The 13,877-nt window shown below is 47.1% G+C and overlaps 1 protein-coding gene across 1 annotated transcript in view; it reads left to right on the top strand.

Moving 5' to 3' along the window:
• The window catches only part of LRRC45 (leucine rich repeat containing 45), a 45,613-nt gene extending 36,551 nt beyond the window's left edge, over positions 1-9,062 (top strand). The window contains exons 14-18 of the mRNA XM_068263646.1: positions 1,578-1,670; positions 3,832-3,924; positions 6,552-6,725; positions 7,359-7,506; positions 8,765-9,062. Of these exons, the coding sequence (XP_068119747.1) occupies positions 1,578-1,670; positions 3,832-3,924; positions 6,552-6,725; positions 7,359-7,506; positions 8,765-8,958 (702 nt within the window). The 3' untranslated portion in view covers positions 8,959-9,062. The remainder of the gene's footprint in view (positions 1-1,577; positions 1,671-3,831; positions 3,925-6,551; positions 6,726-7,358; positions 7,507-8,764) is intronic.
• The last annotated feature ends 4,815 nt before the right edge of the window (positions 9,063-13,877 follow it).

The raw sequence follows: 13,877 nt of genomic DNA, 5'->3' as shown, positions 1-13,877 counted from the left end.
AGTGCATATCCATCCCTAAACTGCCTAAGATTAAGAAGTGCTTAATAGCACTACTACAGATTGTGCAGCAGTGCAGGCTAGGCATGATTTGTGAAGTTCTCCTCCCCCTGCTGAATTCCTCCTCAGAGCCTGCCGCTATCAATACAGCAGATGTGTTAGTTACCTCAGCAACAGCAATTCCCTCATGCACTGCACTGAGAGACCTTCCTAACTCCTCCTATTTTACAACAGCTTTAGAAGGAAACTGCACTATTTGGTGATCTCTTAGGATGTCTGAGACAGTTCTGCACGGATTTCTAAAAACCTACTAATATTTTGTCTCAGACACTGTTGATAAATGTCCCCCACTGTGTTTGCTCCAGCGGCCTCCTGCCATCTTCTCACATCATTCCCCATCACTTCCATTTCCAGCTATCTGGTCACCCTTTCACGGATCTTTGTGTTTTGCAGCCTATCTGGGGTCTGCTGCTTACACTTCATCTGTGCTACCTGCACGTTCTTTGCACCTTTCTTCAAACGGCACTGGCACTGTATTCATTTCTGCATTATCTGCTCTTTTGCACATTTATTACCCTGGATTGATTTTCTCATTTTTCATATATTGCACGTAGCACTTTTTGCCCTACTGGCAGGTCAATACACTATATAGGTTATATATGGAGTGTTTGTGAGCTATAATCTTATATCATTTCTGACATTAGTGATTTACTATGGACGCCCATGTGATATCCTGTTTTTAATAGTTTTATCCTTTGCTGTTCATGTCGTATGTATTAATAAAAGGCTATTCTTGTTGATTATATTAATTGCTGTGGTGCAGTCTTTTGGTGTCTTTTGTTTTTTGAGGTCCAGATGTACAACTACCGGTAAGCGTATCTGAGGTGCGGACTCTGCATCAGACCGCAGCGTATTCTCCGTCATCAGCCGCAAGTCATACCTATTGCCACGCCCCCTTTAACCATAAAACAACCCATTCTGGCTGATCTATAAGGTCAGTTGTTATCGGCTGATCAATATTCTCATCCGGCAGCCATGTTGGGGCATCAGTCTTCAGCAGATTCGCACATCTGCCGAGGAAAAACGTATAGCGAATGAGCATCTTCAGCCAAGAACAGCAGCTTTTGTAATCCGTTCTACAAAAACCGCAGGGCTTCTCGGCAAAGGCTGCTCTTGGAGGTTGATTCACAAAAAAGCAACGCACCCGTCAGTGCGAGCGCACACTATGCCCGGTCCTGGCAGCGTAGCGTGCGCTCTTTAGTTACGGCCAATCATTCTAAATGCAGAGCGATAGTGACGTAGCGAGACCGGAAAACCTCACTAACACGGCCACTACTGTGTTAATGAACGTAGTGGCTGCGCTACGCCACCGTCGCGCTGTAACTACGCTGCCAGAACTCGCTCGTTACAATGAACTCGCGCTGACGGGTGCGTTGCTTTTTGTGAATCAGCTTGTTTGTGTCATCCTGATGACAGCCGTACAGGAAATATGAATGAACATTCCTGGACTCTGGCTATTGGCTAGCATAGGTTATATGTTTGTACTCCAAGCAGCAGTTGTGATGTTTGTGTGATGGCAGGTGGAGCACATGAGTCGCCACCTGGAGGACAGCGAGAAGGCGGCGCAGGAGAGGCTGCTGCGAATCGAAGCCACCAAGCTGGCTCTTGACGAGGTGAGATTTATGTTCTGTAAAGCAATTCTGAGAGGAGTGTGATGGCTGAGAGATGCTAATGACACGGGAATCATTCAGGCTTTCATGCAAATGATATGCATCTTGGAACTGGAGTTGTAAGCATCCGAATGGCTCAATTCCAAGCTGCATACAATTTGCATGCTAGCAGAGATTATGAGCAACTCATTGACCATCATCTCCACTGGTGACCAAAGAGCAGCTTCTCTTAGTAAACTATCAGAAATCATTCCGCTGGTGTGGAGGGCTTCCTGTAACTGTTAGAGGGAGATGGAGGCTTTCCTGTAACTGTTAGGGGAAGATGGAGAGCTTCCTGTGACTGTTAGGGGAAGATGGAGGGCTTCTTCTGACTGTTAGGAAAAGCTGGAGGGCTTCCTGTGACTGTTAGGGGGAGATGGATGGCTTCCTGTGACTGTTAGGGGGAGATGGAGGGCTTCCTGTGACTGTTAAGGGAGGATGGATGGCTTCCTGTGACTGTTAGGGGGAGATGGAGGGCTTCCTGTGACTGTTAGGGGGAGATGGAGGGCTTCCAGTGACTGTTAGGGGGAGATGGAGGGCTTCCTGTGACTGTTAAGGGGAGATGGAGGGCTTCATGTGACTGTTAGGGGGAGATGGAGGGCTTCCTGTGACTGTTAGGGGGATATGGAGGGCTTCCTGTGACTGTTAGAGGGAGATGGAGGGCTTCCAGTGACTGTTAGGGGGAGATGGAGGGCTTCCTGTGACTGTTAGGGGGAGATGAAGGGCTTCATGTGACTGTTAGAGGGAGATGGAGGGCTTCCTGTGACTGTTAGGGGGATATGGAGGGCTTCCTGTGACTGTTAGGGGGAGATGGAGGGCTTCCTGTGACTGTTAGGAGGAGATGGAGGGCTTCCTGTGACTGTTAGGGGGAGATGAAGGGCTTCATGTGACTGTTAGAGGGAGATGGAGGGCTTCCTGTGACTGTTAGGGGGATATGGAGGGCTTCCTGTGACTGTTAGGGGGAGATGGAGGGCTTCCTGTGACTGTTAGGAGGAGATGGAGGGCTTCCTGTGACTGTTAGGGGAAGATGGATGGCTTCCTGTGACTGTTAGGGGGAGATAGAGGGCTTTCTGTGACTGTTAGGGGAGATATAGGGCTTCCTTTTGACTGTTAGAGGGAAATGGAGGGCTTCTTCTGACTGTTAGGGGGAGCTGGATGGCTTCCTGTAACTGTTAGGGGGAGATGAAGGCCTTCCTGTGACTGTTAGGGGAAGATGTAGGGTTTCCTGTGACTGTTAGGGGGAGCTGGAGGGCTTCCTGTGACTGTTAAGGGGGTATGGAGGGCTTTCCATGACTGTTAGGGGGAGATAGAGGGCTTCCTGTGACTGTTAGAGAGAGATGGAGGGCTTCCTCTTACTGTTAGGGGAAGATGGAGGGCTTCCAGCGCTAATCTACTATTGGGGACCAAGCAGGAATCCTCATAGGGAACAGTTCTCCAATCACAGTACCCTCTTACAGAACAAAGATTTGTTAATGGCCAAATTGTGTGGGCATAGTTTACTACCACCTGCGGTATCTGAAACCTAGCAGTTCCAGTGTGTGCCGTCCCACCCAATCACTTAGCTAAATTTCCCTATGAGGTTTCATGCGAGGTCCCCTAAAGTAGATTAGTGTCGGGCTTCCAGTGACTGTTAGGGGGAGATGGAGGGCTTCCTGTGACTGTTATGGGAAGATGGAGGGCTTCCTGTGACTGTTAGGGGAAGATGGAGGGCTTCCTGTGACTGTTAGGGTAAGAGGGAGGGCTTCCAGTGACTGTTAGGGTAAGATGGAGGGCTTCATGTGACTGTTAGGGTAAGAGGGAGGGCTTCCAGTGACTGTTAGGGGGAGATGGAGGGCTTCCTGTGACTGTTAGGGTAAGAGGGAGGGCTTCCAGTGACTGTTAGGGTAAGAGGGAGGGCTTCCAGTGACTGTTAGGGGTGGAGATGGAGGGATTCATGTGACTGTTAGGGTAAGAGGGAGGGCTTCCAGTGACTGTTAGGGGGAGATGGAGGGCTTTCTGTGAACCTACCAAGGACTCTGACCTGTCCAGGGTTGCTGGTCCCCACTGCAGTCACTCTTTACTAGATCAGCCTTGAGTCTTGCAGATGTGTCACTCCTCCTTTGATTGAACTGACCCCTCTCTGCAGGAGCTGAGTAGGATGAAGATGATGTTGGCCAATGAGCGGGCTCAGGCAGAAGAAGAGATCCAGAAGGCAAGGAGTGCCGCTCAGCAGGATGAGGTGAGGCTTTTCATATGGGGATGTGCGCACGTGCCGGGGAGCGCAACCGTGCGCACGGCGGGGAGCGTGGGCGGGTGCCCTGTGGAAAGGGGGCGCGTCCCAGCCCTAGCACCCGTTTTTTAACGGGCCGGCTAATAAACTAGTGCTACTATAAAACTGTTTTAAAATTAGTAATGCAAATAACTGAATTAGTGGTCAAAGTCTATAAGTTAAAGGATTTATCCTTACTTGGGGCTTCCTCCAGTCCCCTGTGGTTCATTAGCATCCTCTATGTCAGTCTAGTCCCCTCCGTTTCGCCGTTGTGAAGTCCATGTGACTGTTGGGAGGTGATGGAGTAGGTCACTGCTCATGCTCGTTCCCGGGTGCGTGTATTCCCTTAGCACAGTTAAAATGTTAATGAATTGTGCATGCGTAGGTCACTCCTGGAAACGGGAGCTCGATCCGGGGTGCAGGAAACCAGGGAAGCGCATGCGCAGTAGTCCCCGACTGGCCCGGTCGTGGATTTCACTGGGGACACAGTGGTGCAATGGAGAAGACGGACTATAGGAGGCTGGAGGAAGCCCCATGTTAGGCCTAGTGCACACCAAAACCGCTAGCAGATCCACAAAACGCTAGCGGTTTTGGGTGCGGATGACAGAGTTTAGTCCCAGTGCACACCGGGGGGATCTTGATGCGATCCGCCGGGTGTTCACCGGCCGCATCCGCATCAGCATCCGCATGGCTAATGTATCTCTATGGGCTGGTGCACACCGGCGGTTTGAGGTTTTAAGCAAACCGCAAACTTGCAGCAAGAGGCACGTTTGCGGCTTGGTAAAAACCTCAAACCGCCGGTGTGCACCAGCCCATAGAGATACATTAGCCACACGGATTTTCAGGCGGATTTGGCCGGCGGATCCGCCCGGTGTGCACTGGGCCTAAGTATTTACTTTACTGTCTCAGGTACACTTTAAAGTGTAAAAACTTCCCTTGTCGTTGCTTCTCAGGAACCTCGCACAGACGCACTACCGGCTTTCCGCCTTGGCCCCGCTGGAAATAGCTGAGCCTAATCAGGTCCGCTCTATTGTGCATGCGCGTGTTGTCTGCACGGTAGAGGTGACCTGATGGGGCTTGGCTGTTTCTGTCGGAGCCCAAACAGAAAGCCGCTAGTGCACCTGGTTACACCACCGTAAGTGCTGTTATTATCATTTGGGGGGGGGGGGGGGGGGGGCTGGGGACATATGGATGGGGGAAGCTTCATTAAGATCCAGAGGCTTCCCCCTCCCGATGTAGGTATCTGTTTTTTAGTTCACAAATGACCCTGATCAAACGTTTACATACCCTGGTAATTTGACCTGAAACCTTGCACCGAACTTTACATAAACAGGTTGTAATGGCTATAAAAGGGAATCCTATGAACCTGTGATCTGTTTGCTTGTAATTATTAGGTGTGTATAAAAGGGTCAGTGAGTTTCTGGACTCTTTGACATACCCTTGTATCTTTAATCCAGTGCTGTACTGATGATTTTTGAATTCAACCTCATGGGGGAAGCAAAAGAAATGTCAAAGGATCTGCGGGAAAAGGTAGTTGAAGTCTATAAACGCTATAAAACAGGAAAGGTATATAAGAAAATATCCAGGGACTTTAGAATGCCAATTAGCAGTGTTTAAACTCTTATTTAAGAAGAGGAAAATGTTGAAACCAAACCATGGTCATGTAGACCAACTTGAATTTCAGCCAGAACTGCAAGAAAAAATAGTCTGGATGCAAGGAAAGCTCCACAAATAACTTCAGGTGAAATACAGTGTGATGAAGATGTACAATAAGGAAGCACTTGGAGAAAGATGGGCTATATGGTCGAGTTTCCAGAGTCGCCTGTGAAACATGGTGGTGGATTGCTGATGTTTTGGGTATTTGTGAGCTACAAAGACACAGGAAATTTGGTCAGAATTGATGACAATATGAATGCAGTAAGTTATCAAAAATTACTGGGGAACAATGTGCACTTATCAGCCAGGAAGCCGAGCTTGGGACGCACTTGGACATTCCAACATAACAATGAACCAAAACGCAAGGCCAAGTCGACCTGCTATTGGCTACAGCAAAATAAAGTGACGATTCTGGAGTGGTCATCTCAGTCATCTGACCTCAATATCATTGAGCCACTCTGGGGAGACCTCAAACCTCAAAAAGTTCATGCAAGACAGCTCAAACATTTATGGGACCTAAAGGCTCTTTTCCAGGAAGAATAGGCAGCTTCACTGTCAGATGAGATAAAGAGCCACATCCCCAACTACCACAGAATACTTCAAGCTATCATTTATGTTAAAGGGGCAAACACTCGGTATAAAGTACGGGGGTATGTAAACTTTTTATTGGTGTAATTTGGGTAGTTTGTGGAGTGATTATGATTTTAAAAGAGTGAACACAGTTGTTTGGCAATAGGTGGTTTCAGCCAACCACTAACCATGAGTGAAAGACAAGTTTTTGTGTTATCATTCATATTCTATAAAACATGGTTAAGAAATTCTTCTGGAGTATGAGCTTGTCTGTACATTAGCACTTATTCTCTGTAGCTTCCTATGTCTCTGCTGTACAGTAATGCTTTACACACATGATTCTTGTCATTGGGTTGATCTCCTGTGAGCAGCAGCAGAACGCGGCAGTCCTGCAGGACAAGATCCGCACCCTCACCCAGTCCAGGGACCAGGCCCAGAGCCAAGTCGTGCAGCAGAAGCAGCTGGTGGGGGAACTGCAAGCCCAAAACAACCAACTCTGCTTGGAGATGGAAGGTCTGAAGAGGCGGATCGACGGAATGCAGCAGGTAGATGTTTTGTAACAGATGTTATGCAATTAATCTGCAGGAACAGGTGAAGGGAATGTGCAGAATTGAAGGGGGCTGAGAACACTCCCAGAGGTAAGCTTTGCTGAGCTCTGCTAAATGCTTTCTTAAAGTGAACCTGAACTCTTGCACAGGACAGAAGGAAAACACAGAGAAATGCGCCCTGTATGTATTTAAAGAGTTTAGCCTGTCTAATCCCCCCTCATCTGTGCATAATCACAAGTTGTAATTCGATCTCTCCCCTGTGTCACATGACTGTCATGGCATAGATGGCAGATGAGCTCGTTTGAAAGCACGGGATGTTAACAAAATGTCTGCTTCCATGAAAGCAGGAATTAGACACACTGCAGATTTATTTTTTGGGTTTGTATCAGCTGTAACCAAGAAATGTTTTTGTTTAAAGGTTATTATGCTGTTGCATATCTTTTAGAGCAGAGAGGAAGTTCTGAGTTCAGGTCCGCTTTAAGACTAACCTTTATCAGGGGGGTAATAGAGGTGGAAAGCCTTTAGGAATTGGAAGACTGTCAGTGAGTTGAGGTTACTACGGTATAGCTTGACTGATTTCTGTGGGTTTATCACTGCATAACCCTACGTGTATGTCTATTGTTCCTACAGGAGATGTCTAGGAAAGAGCAGGAGAAGGTGGCTGAGATGACGAGGATTCGGGTGGAGTTACAGGAGCAGATCGGTCACCTGGAATCTCAACTGACCGCTCAGGAAGGTCTGAGAGAGAAGATAGCGGCTCTGGAGAGACAGCAGAAAGGTACAATAATGTCAGCGCCTCAACAGGATGCCCATTAAACTTCCAGATGTGGTGCTTATTGACTACATGTGTGTGTTTAATAGAATGGCACAAAAGTTTAGCTTGGTGGGCAAAAAGTGCAGGGCAGAGGCGAGAGAGGCTCCAGCCTCAGGGTGCAGTGTAGGAAGGGGCGCAGGCCGAGACAGAGGCGAGAGAGGCTCCAGCCTCAGGGCGCAGTGTAGGAGGGGGCACGGCGAGACAGGGGCGAGAGAGGCTCCAGCCTCAGGGCGCAGTGTAGGAGGGGGCACGGCGAGACAGGGGCGAGAGAGGCTCCAGCCTCAGGGCGCAGTGTATGAGGGGGCACAGGCTGAGACAGAGGCGAGAGAGGCTCCAGCCTCAGGGCGCAGTGTAGGAGGGGGCACAGGCTGAGGCAGAGGCGAGAGAGGCTCCAGCCTCAGGGCGCAGTGTAGGAGGGGGCACAGGCCGAGACAGAGGCGAGAGAGGCTCCAGCCTCAGGGCGCAGTGTAGGAGGGGGCACAGGCCGAGACAGAGGCGAGAGAGGCTCCAGCCTCAGGGCGCAGTGTAGGAGGGGGTACAGGCTGAGACAGAGGCGAGAGAGGCTCCAGCCTCAGGGCGCAGTGTAGGAGGGGGCACAGGCTGAGACAGAGGCGAGAGAGGCTCTAGCCTCAGGGCGCAGTGTAGGAGGGGGCGCAGGCCGAGACAGAGGTGAGAGAGGCTCCAGCCTCAGGGCACAGTGTAGGAGGGGGCACAGGCTGAGACAGAGGCGAGAGAGGCTCCAGCCTCAGGGCGCAGTGTAGGAGGGGGCACAGGCTGAAACAGAGGCGAGAGAGGCTCCAGCCTCAGGGCGCAGTGTAGGAGGGGGCGCAGAGCTCACTCAGCTATCATTCCCCTATTGTGTTTGAAGCAAAGATAAATAAGAAAAGGAGATACATGGCAGTGACTGCAAGACAGATAACTAGAGATTAGGGTGTTAGGGGCCTCTTAGTCTAATAGCAATCAGTATGTGATGGCTGGGGTAGGAGGGATAGAGGGGGGCACATTTGGTGTCAGCCTTGGGTGCTTGAGGACCTTGTCCTGGCTCTGAAAAAGTGAACTGGCCCTATTGCACATCACTGTCTCATGCAATACAGCTATGTAAATGTAAAATAATAATCAGATGATCATAGCTGTAGCAATTTGTAGGATGAATCCTGTTGCTGAGCACACACTGTACAGAGGTCAGGTTTTTCCTAAGTCATCTTGTATCTCACCTCTGCAGCACAGGCCAACACCCACCGCGAGATGCTGCTGGATAAAGAAAGTGAGATCTCCTCCCTGGCAGAGAAGCTGAGGCTGAAGGAGGCGGAGATCCTGAGAATGAGGGAGGAGGAGGCCCAGAGAGCCAGCCTCCTACAGAGCGCCATCCTCAGCTATATAGGCTCCCCGCTCGGCTCGTCTGGCGGAAGGAAGTAAGCAGAGTGACCCGACTGGTTTCGTCTCCTCACTGAGAGCAGAAAGCCCCGACCTCTTTCACACACCATGACAGCCTCATATGAATAAAATGCAACTGATGTCAAGTCAAGATGTACAAGACTAGATTGAAAGTCCAGAACACATGAGGGCTACAACAAGTCGTATAAATTGTCATCAGTGTTGGAACCATGACATCCCCAAATGGTCCCCTAGTCACATGACATGCAGGTCTGCCATCCACTGATCATCTGTTACCAAGGAGATCAAGCAGGTCCAATCACTGAGTTTGTAGCTTCTGACTAAATAATATTAATAAAATGCTTGAATAGGAACTAAACCCAAAACTGAACAAGGCAAATTCCCAAAGCAATCATGTTGGTTAATATAAATCTGAAGTATTTGCTTTGGATTTGAACTTTATAGCAAATCTGAAATTAAAATTAACGGTATCAAATATATCAGTGCAATGCAAATAATTCTGAGTAGATGTTGGATTTATGCAGTTTACAAATGGAGTGAAATGCACCTCGGTTTCATTTGATTGGTCCATTTTCAAGTTGCATAAATTTACATAATCCATTTAAAAATGCAGAATTTATTTTTATCTCATTGACCATCTGTAATCCCAAATAGGACTTTACTGGAGTCCCATATTCTTAATTTTAGCTTTTAAAGTGGTCCTGAACTCTTGCACAAGACAGAAGGACAACCTAGAGGAATGCACCCTGTATGTATTTAGAGAGCTTAGCCTGTCTGATTCCCCCCTCATCTGACTAATCACAACTTGTAATTTGACCTCTCAGCTGTGTCAGCAGACTGCCATGGCAAATAAGCTCATTTGAAAGCACATGATGTTAACAATGTCTGCTTCCGTTAAAGCAGGAAGTAGACACACTGCAGATTTATTGCAGGATTTGTATCAGCTGAAACGAAGACATTTTTTCTTTAAAAGTTATTATGCTGTTGCGTATCTTTTAGAGTAGAGAAGCAGTTCTGGGTTCAGGTCCGCTTTAAGGGTTGAAGTTTACATAGGATTTTAATATCACACAGACATGGCTGTTTATTTAGGTCCCACACAGAATAATGATGACCGATTTAACTTTTCATCATCATCCTGCTATAATAATTGTGCATAGACACAGAAAGGTGTTATGACCTCGAATTAGTTTTCCGGAAAGCTGCAGCCACAGTTTATTCTGACTGCAGAGATAAAGCACTGGCATAGCAGCCCTTTCAATGAAAAGGGAACACAGAGAAGTTTTAAGTAGGATTGGTACTTTATGTTCACTTGTTTATCTCATCTTGCCACTACAGCAACCCATTCATTCAAAAACAATTTGTACAGCTCTGCTTCCCTGCAGCTGTGCACCTCTCTCTGGGCCAGATTTATCAAAGCATTACCGACAGTTTTTTTTCTTCTAAAACTGTTCTAACCAGCAGAACAGTTCTGCATGATGGTAAGAAACTTCCCAAAGCCTATGTAATAGCGGCAGTTTAGGGTGGATTTCTAGAGCTACACTACAGTTAAGAAAAGTGCAAATCCATCCCTAAACTGGCGCAGATTAAGAAGTGCTCATTAGCAGTTCTACAGATGCAGGCTAGATGTGATTTGTGGAGGGCTCCTCCCCCTCACTCAGAGCTTGCTGACAGCAGGTGTGTTGGTTACCTCAGCAACAGCAATTCCCCTCACACACTGCACTGCCTGAGAGACCTTTCTAGCGCATTCTATTCTTTACAGTTTAAGAAGGAATCTGCACTATCTAGTGATTTCTTAGCATGTCTGAGAGAGTTCTGCACGGATTTCTAAAAACCTAATTTTTTTGTCTCAGACACTCTTGATAAATCTGGCCCTCTATACATATTTTAGGACCTCTAGTGTCTGAACGGTTTCCTGTAAGCAGGTAGTAGTAGTTGTTGTTCACCACCTACCTCCTGTAAACAGAACTCTTGTAGAGGGCGCAGAGGTGCTGGGAAATGTAGCCTGGCATCTACTGTACTGTTCTTCCTGTTCCAGGTGTCACATGGTCACACAAGGTAGCCCCACCCAGCGGCTGCATCTAGAGGGGAAGAGGAGGAAAGCTTCAGTGGAGTTTGGCAAGCACATGCGCCTCATAAAATTACTAATATGATTCTCCCCATTGCTTTATACACAGTTTACAGTCCCGTATCCACTTGATCGCTGTTAGAATTTGCCTTTTTAAGTTTGGGTTTAATGGTTCTTTATTCTGTAATTCCAAGTAAAATGAGAGACTCGCACTCCTAGAGATGCTGAACGAGATGCAGATTTCTGGCACGCTGGATGCTGTTTGGAATTTGTCACAATCTTACACCCATTCTGTCACTACTGGTAGGTTCAGTTTCAATTTGCATTAGATCTGCATGCAATTATAAATTATTTGCATTTCTTTGACCACCTCTCTCTTGTCCTTAAAGAGGAACTGTCGCGAAAATCTTAAAATTTAAAACGCATACAAATAAGAAGTACATTTCTTCCTGATTAAAATGAGCCATAAATGACTTTTCTCCTATGTTGCTGTCACTTACAGTAGGTAGTAGAAATCTGACATTACCGACAGGGTTTGGGCTAGTCCATCTCTTCATGGGGGATTCTCAGCATGACCTTTATTCTTTACTAGTGACTTAGCCTGTTTAAAAACGGGCTAGGTCTGTCCCTAATGCGGCCCATGCATGCGCGCGCCCACCGCACACCCATGCCCGCACGACGCGCACACCCCCACCCCTTCTGGCCCCGTCCTCCTCCAGCTCTCAGCAGTGTCTCTGCATCCCTGCACATGCGCAATGCACAAAAAGCACGGACGCATGCACATGGGACGCAGGGACACTTGCCTTTTATTAGGTAGGATAAAGACACTCTCTGAAAATGATTTATACAAAGATGCTGGCCAGCCTCCCTGCTCACTGCACACTATTTTGGCAGTTGGACGGAGCAACTGCTATTCACTAAGTGCCTTTAAAAATAAAGAAAACCCTGAGAACCCCCCTATGAAAAGATGGACTAGTCCAAAACCTGTCGCCTCTGTCAGATTTGTACTACCTACTGTAAGTGACAGCAACATAGGAGAAAAGTAATTTATGGCTCATTTTACTTTGAGGGAAATGTACGTCTTATTTGCTTATGTTTACATGTACCGTATATTCCGGTGTATAAGATGACCCCCCAACTTTTCCAGTTAAAATATAGAGTTTGTGATATACTCGCCGTGTAAGTCTTCCAACACACACCAAATAATAATAATTAAAAAAAAAAACATCATATACTGGTGCTATATATGATCAGATACTGGTGCTGTACTGTATGTGGTAGCCAGTATATAACAGTATACAGGCGATTGACTAGTTGGATTGGTCAACTCTCCCTGTTTATCAGAGCGGTATGGAAGAATAGATCGCTGCGTAATATGTTGGCGCTTTATAAATACAATAAATAATAATAATAATAATAATAGATCGTGCTGTGCCCATAAAACACGCCTCTTTCACCCGTCTGGCCCCGCCCTTGTATCCTATTTACCTCCTTCTCTGCCTCTCAGATCTCACACATGTGCTCCTGCGCTGCTTCACTACAGTCCTCAGCAGCGAGATCTGAGAGGCGGTAACAGGATAGGGCGGGCCAGATGGGTGGAAGAGGAGTATTTTATGGGCACAGCGCGATCTCTTTCTTTCATACCCTGCGCGTCCCCGACCTTGCAGTGTGACCGATGAGCTCTCCCCCAGCATGTGCGGCGACCATCGAATCTCCAGCACCCGGTAATTAATCATTAGCATGTCGCATATGCACATCACGTAAACATCAGCCTGTCCCGTATGCGCATTGTGCATCAGCATCATGTATCACCCGGCATCAAAGACATTCGGCGTTTAAAACGCCCGACTTTTCAGAAGATTTTCAAGGGTTAAAAAGTAGTTTTATATGCCAGAATATACTGTATTTTACATTTTAAGATTTTCGTGACAGAGGTCCTTTAAAGGGATCCTAGAAGCTTTTTTTTTCATGCAGTTTGTCCTGGTTTATAACAGCTGTAAGAGCTGCCATTCCCACCCTCCCCTTCCTTTTGCCCTTATTTATCCAGGGGAAGGTGCAAAGCTAATCAAGTGTGACTTCTCTATACTGTTTGAAACATTGTGACTATCTTCCCACCAATGCTGATGAAAGCTTTGGTTTGCTCATTGTTACTGCTAATACCAGCAATCTTTTATCTGCCTGCTCTTTCTGTGGATGGCAGGCCTCTGAATTAGGAGAATTTTTTTTTTAGTAATGAGCCACATTGTCATCATGCTTTTTAAATGTGCTATTGAGATACCCTGGGGGCAAAAAATGCTGCTTGGTTCACAAAGTAAGGAATATGGAGGCTGCCGTATTTATTTACTTTTAAACAATGCAGATTGCTTGGCTGCTGATCCTCTGCCTCTAATACTTTTAGCCGTAGACTCTGAACAAACATGCAGATTAGATGTCTCAGACTGAAGCTGGGGCCCATTACAGATCGCCAATCACTGTAACAAGCGTTCAACATTTTTGCAAGTGTGCGGCGATTGGAAGTGCTGTACAATTTACCCACCTTTAGTATGCTGTGTAAATAAAGTTTTAATACAACTTGTTCAGTGTCAATTTCTTCTGACACTTGGCCCCACCCCTTACACAGAAGGTCATAGGTGCTTCTCTGTCTCCAAACAGAGAAGCAGTGATGGCGTACTGTGCAATGGGGTGGGGCTAAGCACTGGAATTGACATTTGTAGACCTGGCAAGTCGTTTAAACTTTATTTAGAACATGAAATGGATTTTTGTGACGGCGCTCCTTTCTTTTGCATTGAAGCGCAACTGCTCCAAAAATGCTGCAGGGCCCACGGTTGTGATTTGTCCGCATCGCAATCGCTCCTGTGGGTAGGGATGGTCAATG

The sequence above is a fragment of the Hyperolius riggenbachi genome, chromosome 12, assembly GCF_040937935.1.
Source record: "Hyperolius riggenbachi isolate aHypRig1 chromosome 12, aHypRig1.pri, whole genome shotgun sequence".
In the NCBI taxonomy this organism is placed as follows: domain Eukaryota; kingdom Metazoa; phylum Chordata; class Amphibia; order Anura; family Hyperoliidae; genus Hyperolius; species Hyperolius riggenbachi.
Note: the sequence above shows the minus strand (reverse complement) of the source record. Positions and strands in the feature narration are given on the sequence as shown.